Raw genomic sequence first — 16,794 nt, 5'->3', positions numbered from 1 at the left:
TAAGGTAAATGCTAGGCCTTGGGCTAAACTTCTTCATGTGTTGGTCAAGCCTGCATCAGTCTCCTGGTCACTAGCCTTCATCTAAGTGGAGGTAGGGTGTGAGAGAATCATACGAGAATTTCTCATGTGGGTTACTATCAGTTGATGGAAATAAAATTCTCATCGGTAGCGTACGGTCGGTCGTTTAACATAAGGGGTCCTTATCGATGTGGTTATGCATGGTGAGTTTTTGGTGCACTAATGGTTGATGTCTCCTTGACTATATATCGGTGCATTTTATTTACAATGTTTAGTCGTGTTCAAAAGAGACTCCCACATGGCGTCCACTACCATCTTGAGGAGACTATTACGTAGAGGGAAAGTCTATATGTGATTGGACAAAATTTGGATCCTATGGCATTCTAATAAAATGTTTATAAAATTAATGTATTTATTATTTATTTTCATCAAAATTTTAATAATATTTTTTTTCCAATCAAATTTATGGAATCTTTGTAATATAAGTTTCGGTGCATTGGGGACTTAACAATAATTTTACACATGCCCTATATTGTGCCTTGTGATATATTCAGTGGAGGACTGATATGTAATTTATTTATTTAAAATAGGAGTTTTTGATTACATTTACTTGTCATATATATATATATATATATTGGTAAATATTACATTGCATGATGGATTATATATCAATGGGGTCCTATCCCATCAGTTTTAGATTCACCTTCTATAACAACACATTCTAGTTGGAGTGTATTTTTGAGAGGTTGCACATTATTTTGGAATCTCTAGACATCAAATTTGATCTGATGTCATGATGATATGAATTCAAAGTCATGATGATATGAATCTTGATTTCATTGTCGTTGATGTACAAATAGGAATTGTTGGTAATAACATGTCCATCAAGGTACCGAGGTGGGCCCACGATGTTGACTAGGTTTGAACGTTACACATCACAAATTTTAGGAATTTGATCCTTATCCACTTTTTAGTGTTTACGTAAACAGTCATTATGGTAGACAGTCATTATAGAGTTAAAGCAGTTACCATAACTGCTCACCCTTCCCTTAAGATAAGGATTGATCTCTTTATTTAAAGATTAAGGAGATGTGACTCTTGTACAACAAGAAAACACACTCTCTCTCCCACTCTGGAATACCAAAAAGTAAAATTCCTACTTCAGCTTCTTTAGTGAGTTAGAAAAAGGATTCTCACTTAGTCACTACGAGAATTGAACAGAAATCCAACAAGCTATTGTGGAATGCAAACTTTGTGCCTGAAGGGCTAAGTCCACTTGGAGGTTTTGTGATAGCAAAACTAAGGTAACCATCTTGTTCCCTCTATTAATGGTTGTTTGAATGTCTTTTTAAATCATTTCCGCACTTGCACAATTGAGGTCGAAAACTATTTTGAGAATCAGAATATGCAAGAGATTGATCTCTTACACAATTTTATTTTTTTATTTTTTATTTTTTTATGGTGTTGATATGAATCTCAAAGTTTCAATTCATGGTAAAATTTGTTACTATTAAATTTTTTCATTTAAGGAACCAGATCCCCTCTAGCGCATTAGTGAACACACACACACACAAACAGAGGGGGAGGGGGGAGAGAGAGAGAGAGAGAGAGGGAGACAGAACTCGTTAAGATTCTAATTAAGATTTGATTTACTTACCTTCAGGATCCAACAATGGCAAATTTCTTCCACGCCTCTTCATTTTCTCATCCCTTGATGCTACTGGTTCTTCTTATTGTTGCACTATGAATTAGTTGTGCTACTGTTGGAGAAGATAGAAAGGCAAACAATCTCTCTCTCTCTCTCTCTCTCTCTCTCTCTCATCATTCTTGCATGTTTCTGTGTTAATGGTTCTTAATCGTTACCATAAAAAGTGTTAATGGTTATTATTTAATCCTTATTCTTGGTTCTATCTTATTGTATTGATCATGTTTATATTGTTGATGGCCGTGCAGGTCTATATTGTGTACATGGGTGCACTTTCTAAAGGTGAAGAATATTCACTAACATCTCAGCACCTTAGCATGCTAGAGGAAGTTCTTGAGGATAGGTAATTAGTTTTGTTTGTCAGAGAACACTCTTCTTTCTTATTTATTACACTCCATATGCATTCTTTTTTATTACATCTGTAGATAATCAATTTATTTCAATTCTCAAGTATGTTCTCTTTTATTCTTCAAATTTTTGAATAATTAAATTCAAAAACCATCAACAAATGTAAACTAGGTCACGTTTGGTATTTTACAGTTGGCTACAATGAAACTGTTTCTATGATGATTTTACTTGTTGTGGGAATGTTGACTTTGTACAGTAAGGGGCAACCCCTTTTTCGCTAAAAAGTCATGTATATTAAAAGAAAAAGAGGAAAAAAGAAAAAAAATAGAACATCAGATGAGGAAGGGAGAAATACCCAACACTCACACTAAGAAGAGAGGGAGAAGCAGAAACTCCACCTTCGGCATTGCCATCAGCAGAATTACGCAACTACCCAACTCCACCAAAAACAAAAAATCTGGAAAGAGAAGAAATTCCTAGGTGAATCTGAACCTAGGCCGACCCGATGCATCCATGTCTAATTCCATTTGAACCAGAGTTGGCCAAATTGAAATCGGCTCTGACACTTCAAAACGAGCAGCTGACTTTGACAAAAAATCCGCCACTGAATTTGCTTCCCTATAGCAATGCGTTATTTTCCATTCCACATCCTCCAAATAAGAAATACAATTTATCCATCTTTGCCGAGCTATCCATGGACTTTGCCTCTTCTGAAAAATAGTCACAACTGCAACTGAATCACATTCTATCCAGAGCCGTTTCACATTATGCTGCTTAGCTAATTCAATCCCTATCATAAGCGCTAAAAATTCAGCCTCAAAATTTGTGCGAGTTCCTAGAAATTTTCTGAAATTTGCCACTACCTCTGCCTTTTCATTGCGAAGGATTCCCCCTGCTCCAGACTTCCCTGGATTACCAATAGAGCAACCATCCGAATTGATTTTTATCCAACCTGGATTAGGAGGGCACCAGAAAATATTGAAGATTTCCCGAGGCCTTCTCCGCACCCCTGAAATACCCAATCTTCTTGCAGTGACAAGATCCGAAATTGAGATGGCTGCCCCTGAATGAACCAGCTCTTGGCAGCTAATTTCTCTCTTCACTTGTCCAAAACAATGCTCTTTTGATTTTGAGATTCCTTCGAATTTTCTTCCATTCCTCTCCAACCAAGTAAAGTAAGGGATTAAAACAAAACCCTTCAGCCACACCCCTTTAAAGATGGTCTTCTTGGCCTGATCTTTCCACCAAGCTATCAAACTTTCAACTCCTTCAAATCCAGGCCACCTAAACCCAAAACAACAACGAAATTTCTGCCACATGAAAACTGCAAAAGAGCATTCATACATGGTATGATTTATTGACTCTTCCGCTATGCCACAGAGAGTGCACTGAGATGGCAATGAAACCCCTCTCTTTTTCACATTATCATCAGTAGCGAGCTTATTTTTCAACATTCTCCATCCAAACACCGATTGGCGAGGCTGAAGATGAGAATTCCAAATCAATGAATACCACCCCACCTTTGGCGATTCCCGTCTTACTTTTTCCCAAGCCGATTTTATTGTAAAAACTCCAGATGAATTTAATTCCCAATGACAAATATCATCCAGATCTGAAATTATGATATCCTTGGCCTGATCAAAGATATTTTGAAAAAATTCAGAGCTCACCTGGGGAAAATTCCACTCATCTTGGCAAATGAAATCAGAAACCTTTGCCTGCATCGAATCTAAGATATCTAACTGCAAACCATACATCTCCTCAATAGACTTCTTTCCCAGCCAGCTATCTTTCCAAAAATTTATCCTCTGACCATTCCCAACAGTCCATTGCTCATGAGACTGTACCCACCGCCACACCTTTTTAAGACCAGGCCATATCGAAGAGGAAAAGTAGGTAGTTTTCAGCGAACCATCAATCTTCAGAAAACGGGCACGAAAGAAAACACTCATTAGAGAATTTCCATGTTTGATTTGCCATGCTAATTTGCACAGGCATGCAAAATTAACATCTCGCAACCTCCTAATGCCAAGACCGCCTTCCCTGGTAGGTTTACATACCTCATCCCACTTCACCACTATCTTCTTCCCTGTCTTCATGTCACCAGACCATATGAAGTTTCGCATCCACTTTTCTACTAATTTTATTGAGCTTCCTGGCCACCAATAAATCCCAAAATTATGAATTGGTATGCTTGAAATCACTGATTTAACCAGCTCCACCCTACCAGCCATGGAGAGAATCCGACCCTTCCATCCCGATAACCTCTTCTTGATTTTATCCATCAGCGGTAACATGTGGTCCCGTTGAACTCTCCCCTTGAAGAGCTCCACACCTAAATATTTAGTAGGCTGCCTTGCAGATTGGATTCCCATAAAAGTACTTATAAAATGTTTCCTGTGAGGGGCAACCTTTCCAAAGAACAAACTACTTTTTTCTAGATTAAATATCTGGGCAGAGAATGCCTGATATTTATCAAGAAAAGCCTTAAGATTTTTGACAAACTGAGCAGATGCATTAATGAAAATGAAAATGTCATCAGCAAACAATAAATGGGAGGGAGTTAACACACCTCGAGGCCCAGGAAGAGACTTTATCAAACCATTCTGAACCATGCTTCTAAGACCTCTACAGAGAACCTCTTCTGCCAGAATAAATAAAAAGGGAGACAAAGGATCTCCTTGTCGGAGACCTCTACCAACCCCAAAGAACCCCACCGGGCCACCGTTCACCAAAATTGATACTCTGGAGGATAGAAGAAGGTTGTGAATCCAAGAAATCCACCTAGATGAGAACCCAAATTTGCACAGAACTGCAAAGAGGAATTCCCAAGCTAGAGAGTCATACGCCTTTTGAACATCGAGCTTCAGTCCCATTCCACCACCCCCAACTGAAGAATGCATCAAATTTGACAGTTCTGAGGCGAGGCTGATATTTGCTGAAATTATTTTACCCTGCTGGAAAGCGCCTTGCTCTTCCGAAATCAATTTAGGCAAAACAACAAGTAATCTTGAAGATAGAATTTTTGATATCACTTTGCAATAAAAATTCCCCATACATATAGGTCGAAACCTATCTAGAGAGGCCGCCCCCTCAACTTTGGGGATCAAGGAAATAAAGCAGTTATTTATTCCTTTAGGAAGCCGCCCTTCCTCAAAGAATTTTTTCACTGCCCTGCAAAAATCACCCTCAACAATAGTCCAACATCGCCTGAAGAAACTACCTGGGAACCCATCAGGACCTGGAGAGCTAACAGGATCTAAATCCCAAACAGCTTGTTTTATTTCGTCCCCACTCGGGACAATCTCCAATCCTGCCACGTCCTCCTCCTCCAACACTCTGGGAATATTATCAAGAAGGTCATTATGAACCGTGATTTCATCAGCCTCATGAAATTTCTCAAAAAAAATCAGCGACATAAAACGATATTCCCTGTTGGTCTGAAACCCAAGTTCCATCTTCCTTTTTTAGGGAGGTTATCTGATTTTTCAACCTCCTAAGCTTCACGGAGAGATGAAAAATCTTCGAGTTACAATCTCCATTTTTCATCCATCTCAGTTTAGCTTTTTCAGCCCACAACTTCTCGTACATTTGGTTGGCCTTCAATAATACTGTTTTTGCATCTGCCTCTCTGTTAAATAATTCATCATTCATCCCAGCCACCTCTATCATATCTTGAACCTTCTTTAATTTCAGCTTTGCTTTATCGACCTCATCATTGAGGTTAGGAAAATTGGCCCTCGCCCAAACCTTTAAATTCTCCTTGACCTGCTTTAATTTTTGTGCCAGAACGAAAATTGGATTACCCCCTATCGAAGTTTTCCAAGCTTCCTCAACCACAGAGATAAATTGATCATTTTCCATCCAAAAGCTATGGAATCTAAAGGGGATATTTGTAGGTCTTTGAACATCATCAGAGACAACAATTAAAGGGGCATGATCTGATAAACACGCTGCTTCACATTTCTAAACACATCTATCCACTTCCCATTACAAAAACTCCGATCCAACACTGCAACTGCATGACCCCTTCGACGATTATTAGTCCAAGTGAATTTCTTTCCCTGAGAAGGGATAGAAAGCAATTCACACGCATCAACCATTGCCTGGAATTCAGCAGCTGATCCAAGATTAAACTTACCAGGACCTCTTTTCTCATGCGAGAACAGGGTTGCATTGAAATCCCCCATCACAGACCACGGAACCAAAGCAGATATCGGCAACTCCAAATCTAACCACAATTGCCTCCGCATAATTTTAAAAGAACTTGCATGTACAAAAGAAATACCCACTTTACTACCTGGCCAATCAAAGATGACTGATATATATTGATCAGACAGACCTGCAACAACTGGTCTCGAAACCCCCAACTTCCATATAATCCATAAATTTGGGACTTTGTCATCCCGAAAATTATGAATGAAATCCACAGCATACCCCAACCGACTAAAGAAAATAACAGGAAATTTACATACCTGAACCATGGGTTCAGCCAAGCATAACACATCCGGGGCATGCTCCTTCACCAGTAGACGTAAAGCGCACAACCCTGCTGCCTTCCTAACACCCCGAATGTTCCAATACAGAATCTTCATGAATTACTTCTTAGAGAATTGATTTTTATCAGACTTTTTAGCCTGACTACCTGTTTTCTTTCTTTGCTTTCCACCCTCAAGCATACCTCCGGCCTCCTTCTCCCGAGCCACTGCCACCGTATCCATTCTTATAATTTCTGAATGCACAATAGAGACTGTTCCCCTTGAACATTCCACCCTGGGAAAAGAAGAAACCACATGATCCTCACCAGGGTCTTCAACAACTGGCTGCATAGCACTGGCCATGGCAACACCACGTCCAGGTCCTTGACCCCCACCGAGCCTTCTATAACGAGAAGGATACCTCCCCTCCGGAACAGCAACCTCGCCCACAGGAGTAAGCCCCATTCTGGGTTCGTTCCCCCCCAATGGATCCACTGGCGGATCACCAGGAACTCCATGGAGCGGGTTCTCAGTTGGGTTTGGATCAGAGTCAACATCCGATCCCTCATCCATTCGAAATACATCTCCTTCCTTAGGTAGAATATTAGAAATCTCTCCTTCCTTATTTATAGGATTAGAATCAGACTCTAATTCTATAACCGTCCCTGACACAAAGCCTTCCTTAATTCCATAATTTTCATCTCCGTTGGACTCCTTTCCTAAAACGTTTGAGACAGGGTTGGAAGGATTCAAAATTATTTGAATATCTCCCCCAGCCTTAGACGAATTTGAATTAGGAGAGATTTGATCTTGAATAGGATCAAAATTATTCTGCTGATGTGGCAAAGATCTTCCCCTAGAAAGAGACTCTCTCACCGAGTTACTCCCACCTGAGTTGACTCCATCTTCAACATATACCGCCCCTGGAACCTTTGCTAATTTATCAGCCGCACATTGCTTTTCATCATCCAATCTTTTCAGCCTACACTTGGAAATCAAATGTCCGACTCGTTTACAGTATCCACAACGCTCCACATTATCTTCATACACCACCTTTTGACAGAAACCATACACCTGAGATGTACCTGGTTCTAATCTTTCCACCTGTACTTCCTCCACCCTCTCTGCCAAGTCAGAGATATCAACCTCCACCAGCACTCTCGCAAAGAAGCCAAGAATGCCTTGTCTTGTTCGTCTGTCTAGGGACACAGGGCGCCCTACTGCCTTTGCTATAGACAATAACACATTTTCGTGCCAGTATTCAAGCGGGAGATCAGGAAACCGTATCCATACAAGCTTTGTGAGAAGTTGCTTCTCGTGAATATTAAAATCAGGTTTCCAATGTTGAAATCGAATACCTGATCACCAATCCTAAGGGGAGACCTTCGCCACACCGCTGCCTTGTCGCCCTCGCACTGAAATTGAAAAATTACATAACCTTTTCCCAATGGATGCATAAGCACCCCTTGACTGAGATTCCATTTTTCCCGAGCCTCCGCTCTCAAACCATCCAAAGAGATCAATCGGAAGTTAACCCTACCGATTAAGGCAAAACGAAAATTTTGTCTCTTCAATTCATAGTCTCTCTGCGGGATCATTACTCGTCTTTTACTCCCTACCTAAATCGGCTCTGGGAGAGTGTCAATGGCAGGCCAAGACGAAAAACCCAAGGCTTTTGCATATGTACGTCGCTGGCCTGCATCCTTGTGCCTTTCATCCTGTGGAGGACCATCTGGACCACGATCCAGAGACTCCCGAGCTCCACCATCGTCATCCTCCACAGCCATAGCTCCATTCTCCCCTGAATCACCAGACACTCTCTCTCCTCCATGCATGGTCTAGTGACCTGACGAAGACAGAAAGAGAGGCTGGACTGATCGGAGTTCTTCAGATCCAGAGAAATCAGCAAGGGCTGGACTGATCGGTGTGTTCGGTGAAATCAGCAAGGGCTGGACTGATCCAGAGAAAACAGAGGAACCTGCTTTTGTGGTTGAACCGAGAATCAAAGAACGCACCAGAGAAATCAGTTCTTCAGTGTTCGGTGTGTTGGATCTGATCGGAGTTCGGTGGAGCTGAAATTCAGTGAAGAAGAGTTTTCAGATCTGCTCGGATCTGCTCGGATCTGCTCAGATCTGCACTTCTTCTTCTTCTTCTTCTTCTTCTTCTTCTTCTCTTCTTCTCTTCTTCTTCCTTACTGCTGGAACAACCGAACCTGTAACTTACCTTTCTCTCCTTTCCTTGGCGCCGACAAATCCGCAGTGAAGATCGAATGTTGGATCTAGATGTTCATTATCAGTAGATCGGAAGCTCAGAAGAAGCTCCAAAGCAAAGCGAGATCTCCTTTCTTCCTTGGCGCCGACCGCGCCGGTCTACGGAATGACACTTCTAATCCACCGTATTGCTACTCCAGTAAGGGGCAACCCCTAAATTGTAACAGTCATGTCTATGTCATAATGAGCTTTTGTGTTATATGCAATAATATTTTGTTTTTATATATATGTACCATATAGGATGATTATAATTCTATATAACCACGGTTGGTTACATTGAAGTAAGCTAATATAAAAATTTCCAAATTCTTACCAATGACATCACTCTCTTTGTGCCACAATATAACCAACAACTTTGTGCGAAGCAACCAAAAAAGTTTTAATGGATTTGCAGTAAAACTCAATGAACAAGAGAAACAAAAGCATGCCAGTTAGTGGCTCCATATCTTTAATTTCTTAATTATGTTTCAGTTTTAAGACAATAGATATGATCATAATATCTTTCGTGTCATATCAAGAAAAGAAGGTGTAGTATCTGTTTCTTCTAGTAGGACTCTCCAACTTCACACATCTAGGTCCTGGGACTTCCTCGGTTTGTCCACGGCTGTGAAAAGAATACCCAAGGCTGAGAGTGATGTGATTATTGCTGTTCTTGATGGTGGAATATGGCCAGAATCTGAAAGTTTTAGTGACGAAGTATTTGGCCATCCTCCTAAGAAATGGAAGGGTGTTTGTAAAGGCGGCAATAGTTTTACATGCAACAAGTAATTCTCTTGGCCTGTTATCATTTCTATTAGTTCCATCTATATGATATGCAGTGATGAGATAAATTAATCTCAACATTTATCCATGAATCTTTTACAGCGAGATCATTGGTGCGAGATTTTACCCTAATGAAAGTGATTTAGTGAGGGATACAGATGGACATGGGACACATACTGCCTCCATAGTTGCTGGTAACTTAGTATCTAATGCGAGCTTTTACGGAATAGCCCAAGGGAATGCATGAGGAGGTGTACCATCAGCAAGGATTGCAACTTACAAAGTTTGCAATTCAAATGGTTGCGCTGAAAGTGATACCCTTGTTGCTTTTGATGATGCCATTGCGGATGGAGTAGATATCATCTTGATCTCGATAGGGGCATCAACTTGGGCTGAATTTGATATAGATTCCATAGCAATTGGGGCATTCCATGCCATACAAAAAGGCATCCTCACATCATAGTCTACCAGAAATGATGGTCCGGATACGCAAACAGTCGTAAGCTTTGCACCTTGGATATTAACTGTCGTAACAAGCAATACTGACCACCATATCATTGATAAGGTTGTCCTAGGAGATGGAAAGGTCCTTAAGGTAAGAAGCATTATGCTGTCTTGATTAACTAGGGAGGGGGAAGAAGATTGTCTTAATTAGGGTACTAGCAACAACTAAACTGATTTTTCTTCAATTCCTAGAATTTAAACTCAGTGAATATCCAACAATATTTGTCTAACCACACTATCTAATACTGGATTAGTTATCACAATGTAAATATTATTTTCTTAACTATATGTCAGCTTGCATTAAAATAAAAAATATAATTCTATAGTGGAATTTATTGAAATTAAGGCTACGTTTGGTATGAATTCTTGGAATGCATTATCGACCAAATATGCATATCAAACACAGCACAAGAAGATTGATCCAAAAATAAAAAAATAAATAAAAAATTTAAGTGATTTGTTGCCCTATTGTGCAGATTTTTTATTCACTTCAGATATTGTGAATTGGAATCATGCTTGAGGAATAACTTCCGTTAGCTTTACTAAGCTAGTGGTTCATAGATAGCAGCAGAAACTGCATTGTCTCCACGGTCATAATGCAATCAATTAAGTACTATTTTTCCGATTTCAGGGTAATTCCATTAATTCTTTTACTGGAACAAACCATCCATTGGTATATGGAAAAGAAGTTCTTGCATCAGCAGAAGAAGATTGTAATGAACAATGGGCTCAGTAATGAATTGCCCCCTTCGTTAACTACTGGCTTCTTCCATCTTCTTAACTAGATGACAAATTACGAGTGAAGATAATTGCCTTTTGTGTTTCAGACTTTGTTACAAACGCTGCTTAGATAGTGATTTGGTGAAGGGAAAGATTTTGCTGTGTGATCAGTTATGTATGGGAGAAGCAGCAAAGGAAACTGGTGCTCTAGGGGTGTTAATGTCAGAGGTTAAATATTTTAACTATGCTTCTCCATATCCTTTACTTGCAATACAAATAAAAATCCAAGCTGCAGAGCAGGTCAAGTCGTACAAGAATTCCACAAAGTAAGTTCACAATAACCGTTGGTGGTTGTTTCATGATGCTGAAGTAGCTGAGAATGAATTCAATGTTTTACACATCGTCATCTTATTTCATTGAAATTTGTTTAGGGTAATTTTCTAATAATATTGTAGATTAATTTGTCTTTGTACTAATTTTATACTCTTTCAAACTTTTTAATCTACAGAAACCCTACAGCAAATATCTTGAAAAGTGAGGCAGAAAATGATTCCTCTGCCCCAACTGTTCTTTCATTCTCTTCCTGTGGACCAAATCCCGTTGCACCAGTCTCTCTCTCTCTCTCTCTCTCTCTCCACCCCGAAACAAAATATATATATATATATATATGTACTTCCCTTCATTCATTTTGTCTTTGTCTTTCTGATCACATGGTCTTCTCAAAAAATATTACAGCCAGATATAAGCGCCCCAGGGGTTAGCCGCATTTTCACCTTTAGGTTCACTTTCCTTTCTTGATGAAAGGAAAATGAAGTTCAATATATTATCTAGGACCTTCATGGCGTGCCCTCATGCTACCGCTGCTGCCGCTTATGTTAAAATCTTTTCATCCCAATTGGTCACCTTCTGCCATCAAATCTGCACTGTGACCACTGGTCATACCCTCCTTCAATCTATATATGCTTGTAAAATTATTTGTTTTCATTTTGATCCAATCTTATTTTCTATTTCAATCTATCGCTTGGCCAATGAATGCCACCAGGAACCCGGATGCTGAATTTGTTATTGGTGCTGGCCATATCAATCTAGTGAAAGCTATAAATCCTGTTGTGGTATACGAAATCCTAAATGATGACTACATCAAATTCCTCTGCAGTATAGGATGGGATACCAAGAGGGTTAGAAGTATTTCAGGAGATAACAGCAGTTGTCCTCAAGGCACTAAAGGAATGCCGTTGGATCTCAATTATCCATCAATGACAGCTTTACTACAACAGAAAGATAAGCCTTTTGCAATTAATATTACAAGGATGGTTAAGAATGTTGGTTCAGCAAACACAATATACAAGATATCAGTCATCACTTCCAATTCTATGGCATCTGCGTCACTGGAGTGGTCTGATGGCACTCATACTGTGAGAAGTCCGATTGTTGTGCACTCACTTTGATAGAAGCATGTAAATCAGTTCAGATGAAAAGTAGAATGTGCTTTGGATAATAAGGTAGTGTTTGGTTTGTATTCTCAACCTATAATGAGAATGTCATTTGTTGCACCTTTAAGTTTGAATGCATATTTTATTTTAGAATAAGAATAGTATTTGGTATGGTATTTATATTATTATCTTTAAAAAGGCATTATTTGCCTTTTTGGTCTATTATTAATATATATATATTTTTTTTGGTAAGCCTGTTATGCTTTTTACTTACGACTTCTTCTTTAATCTTTAATTGCTCAAAGCAACCAACCTAATAACTCAATGCCCTATGTGAAAATGGAATTCAATCCGTAGGATTTGGCAACAGGTAACCATTCCAAAAGCTAATAGTGTTTTTGCTGGAAGATCAGTTATATTAAAATGGAGAAAGAAAAAATAAAATACAAGAGCAAGAAGAGAGCCTCCACCTTCGGTATTGCCATCAGTAGAGGATTATAACCGTTATCTCACAGAATTTATAAATCTAAAGTGAGGATGCCCATCAATATCAACTTACAACTCATTAGCAATGTGAAGAGAGAGCTGCATGTCTATTTTTTTTATTGGGTTAGCTTTTTGAAAGCAATGGGAGATCTTCCACTCAATGGAGTTCAAATAGCCAAGGATATGAGACAACTCCTGAAGCATATACCATGGAATTAGCCTATGGTGAAAAAGAGAAACAGCAATAGAGGAATCAGACTCAATCCAAAGGCGCCTAATATCTATCTCGCGAGCAAGCTTTAATCCCTTGATAATGCTCCAAATATCCACTGAGAAGCTAGTAGAGATCCCAAGGAAAAAATTGAAACACAGTAGTTTCCTACCCTCGTGGTCCTTGAAGATCCCTCCTCCTTCAGCTCTGCCATGATTCCCAAGAGAGCAACCTTCAACATTGAGCTTTACCCAGGATTCCATAGGTTTGCACCAATGGACATCCAATATAGATCGAGAAAGCTGGGAAGATAAAGGCAAGTTGAACCTTCTGCTAATGACCAGATCTTCTGCAGATTTAGAAATAATCTTCATTTTGCTACAAATGAAACCTATCTCCCCTCTTACAGCGTGAATGATCATCACATGGCTACGTGAATTCCCCTCAAATTGTCTCTGATTTCTTTCAAACCAGATAGCATCAATGATAGCAAACAACCCTACCTCCCAGGCGTCTCTGAAAGACCATCTATTCTCCTTATTCCGCCACCAGGTAATCAGCTCACCCAGAGAACTTGGCCTCACCCAAGCCATATTGAACAGATCCAAGATACCTTTCCATAGCTCAAGAGAAAAGTCGCATTCAAGGAAAATATGAAGAAATGATTCAGAAGACGAACCTTAAAGATCGCATCTCGATTAAAGATGAATCCCTCTAGATTGAATCAAATCGTCTGAAGGCAACTTCCCATGAATCCAGCGCCAACTTAGTAGAGAGAGCCTAGGAGGAAGGTTCTCTTTCCATAAAAGATTAGATCAAGATACCTACGAAGTGCGAGTTCTCAAACCGTCCCAGGCAAACCTCACAAAGAAGCTCCCCATCGGCTCGAAGCTCCACAAACACCGATCCTCCATAGCAATAGAGGGGAGATTGATGGACTTAATGGATCTAAGAAAATCATTTAACGGAGCAGAGTCAACTTGGGGCAATGCCAAAGACCCTTGCTGAATGAAAGCAACTACAGAGTGGTTGAGGTTAGTAAAAGTTTCCTCGCTGAGACCAGAAGCCTTGAAAAATGATTTAGGATCCCACCGGTTGTCTCTCCAGAAGCCAATGGTGCTGCTATCACCAATAATCCATCTCTCATTTTCAAACACAAAATGCCACATTCTCCTCACCCCAGGACAAATAGAGGAGCTTTTGTGACCCCTCTTTATACCACCAGAGGCAGAGAGAAACATTGCCCTGATAATCCTGCTCAGCTGAGAGTCTTCATGTTTGATCTTCCAAGATAATTTTGCAAGAAGAGCCTTGTTCACATCCCAAAGTCTTCTCAAGCCAAGGCCACCCTCCTTCTTAGGTTCGCAAACCTGATCCCATCTCACAGTGATGGCTTTAGTAGAATCAATCTCCCCTGTCCAGATGAAGCTTCTTATCCATTTCTCTAGACATTTGATTAACGATGCAGGCCACTAATAAACTGAGAAACTATATAATGCATTCTAGAAATTACAAATTTCATGAGATCCACCCTACTAGCCATAGAAAGAAGTTTTCCTTTCCAGCCGGCCAGCTTAGCTTTATTTCTGTCCATCACTGGGAGGAGAGGGTCCCTTTTAACTCTTCCATGGAAGATTTCCATGCCCAAGTACTTGGTAGGGAAATTACAAGGAATAGCTAATTCCTCAGCTAACCACTACTTTCTGACTGAAGGAATCTTCCCCAAAAATAACTTGCTATTTCCGAGATTGAAAAACTAGCCAGAGTAGTTTTGGTATAAATTAAGGAATTTCTTCAGATTTCTATCGTACCTTTTAGAAGCATTCATAAAGATGAACACGTCGTCAACAAAAAGTAAGTGAGATGGGACTACAACACCGTGCGGACCAACAATAGATTTAATAAGCCCTTTGTCTACCATCTCCCTGAGACCATGGCACAGAACCTCTTCGGCAATAATAAATAGTAGCGGAGAGATGGGGTCTCCCTATTTGAGCCCTCTACTAACATCAAAAAACCCCCACTGGGCCTCTGTTGAGAAGAACTAAGATCTTGGCTGATTTTAAAATAGCATGGATCCACCCAATCATGGTCTCAGAGAACCCAAACCTACTGAGAACTTGAAACAAGAAATCCCAGGAAAGGATATCAAATGTCTTTCTTATGTCAATCTTCAACCCAAGGCCACCACCTCTGGAGGAATTTCTTGTAAGGTTAAAAAGCTCAGAAGCTAACCCAATATTTGATTGAATAAATTTTCCTTTATGGAAAGCTCCTTGCTCTATAGAAATAATTTGGGACAGGACATCAGAGATACTACTAGCCATGACTTTAGATAATAATTTGTCAAAAAAATTCTCCATACACAAAGGGAAAAATTTATCTAGCGAGCTGGCTCCCTCTACCTTTAGAATAAGCAATAGAAAATTATTATTATTAATGCCTTTAGGAAGAATACCTGAAGAGAAGAAGCCCTTCACTGCTCTGCACACATCAAAGCCGATGACTTCCCAACAAGTCCTAAAGAAGGCTCCTGAGTGTCCATCAGGCCTTGGCAAACTATCAGGGTCCAAGTCCCATATAGCTCATTTTATCTTGTCATCCAATGGAATTAAGTCCAAGGTTAGACGATCCGAGTCTTGTATCACCCTGGGAATGCAGTTCAACAGCTGGGGGTGGCTATCCAGGTCCACACGCCTATGAAAGCTTGCATAAAATTCAGCAATGTACCTGCCTAGTTGCTTCTGATTAGAAATCACATCACCATTATCCCAAACATTATTCCCAATGGAATTTTTAGATCCTTTTACCCTGGCCATAACACGAAAAAATCTCGAACATCGGTCACCTTCCCTCAGCCATCTAGCCCTGGATTTTTGGGCACGTAACTTCTCCTGATTTTCAGTAGCTTTCTAGAATCTGGTCTTGGCCTCCAGATCAAAGAGGTGCTCAGAAAACCCCTCCTCCTCCATATGTCTTTGAATGACACAAAAGTCAGCCTTTGAGAGGAATGCACCTCGTGATCTAGGTTTGGAAAGGTCTCCAGGTCAAGCGCAGGCAGCCTGGGACTACTAACCTCTCCTAGTTCAAACAATCATTAATGTACAAAGATGCACTGGGGAAGTGTAGATTCTGCGAAAAGGTGGGATACACCATTGGAGATTGTAGGGATCTTTCCATGCAATAATCAAAAGCTACATAACCTATCACTTAGGAAAACACATTTTAATTGATTGATTGATTGATTTACTTATTTATTTTAAAAAATCTGAATTTGAATTACCTACAAGCTGCCATGTATATTTTACCATGAAAAAGTAAAACAATATTATAATGTCAATGATTAAATGGGTCTTCATCTCAACAAAGCCTTCAATTTTTATTGTAAAAAAGGAAATCATTGAATAACTACATAGAGGAGGAAGGCCGGGAAGTTAGAATTTTGATTACAGATCCACTCAGTTCTAATGTTGGAAGATAACTGCTGCTCCACCACCACTTGTTCACAACATTGGTTCACAAAATTAAAACTTACAAAACATCTACTCGAATATTTCAAATTCAAAAAAAAAAAAAAAGTATCCCATGGCTAGGTACTTTGATTCTGCTTAAATTGATTCACCACCTCCACGTAGTTAGTTCAGATGACGATGCCTACAACTCCTAATCACCATTTTTTTTTCTAAAGGTACTGAAATTTTATTGAAATTCAAAAAATAGAAACAATGTACATCAGAAGAGAGATGAATGGAAATTCCCCACCTTCAGAATTGCCATCAGTAGGGAAAACCAATCATTGTGAGGGTAGTGGCTGGAGAAAATTGGTCATCGTTCCATCCTTTGTGGGGAAGGAAAAAAG

The 16,794-nt window shown here is 39.7% G+C and overlaps 1 protein-coding gene across 3 annotated transcripts; it reads left to right on the top strand.

Moving 5' to 3' along the window:
- Window positions 1-1,132: 1,132 nt before the first annotated feature.
- Window positions 1,133-12,394, top strand: LOC122084388 (subtilisin-like protease SBT4.5). 3 transcript variants are annotated; one of them, XM_042652608.1, is made up of 4 exons: window positions 1,133-1,322; window positions 1,972-2,066; window positions 10,717-11,131; window positions 11,848-12,394. In XM_042652608.1, exons 3-4 carry the CDS (start codon window positions 10,983-10,985, stop codon window positions 12,251-12,253), a joined length of 555 nt encoding a protein of 184 aa, XP_042508542.1. In that variant the 5' UTR covers window positions 1,133-1,322; window positions 1,972-2,066; window positions 10,717-10,982; the 3' UTR covers window positions 12,254-12,394. The 3 variants fall into 3 exon arrangements, with proteins under 3 accessions (XP_042508542.1, XP_042508543.1, XP_042508544.1); XM_042652609.1 differs by lacking the exon at window positions 10,717-11,131 and adding an exon at window positions 1,682-1,798; XM_042652610.1 differs by lacking the exon at window positions 10,717-11,131.
- The last annotated feature ends 4,400 nt before the right edge of the window (window positions 12,395-16,794 follow it).

The sequence above is a fragment of the Macadamia integrifolia genome, chromosome 7 (genome assembly GCF_013358625.1).
Source record: "Macadamia integrifolia cultivar HAES 741 chromosome 7, SCU_Mint_v3, whole genome shotgun sequence".
NCBI lineage: Eukaryota > Viridiplantae > Streptophyta > Magnoliopsida > Proteales > Proteaceae > Macadamia > Macadamia integrifolia.
The sequence above is the reverse complement of the archived record's forward strand: the minus strand, read 5'-3'. Positions and strand labels throughout refer to the sequence as shown.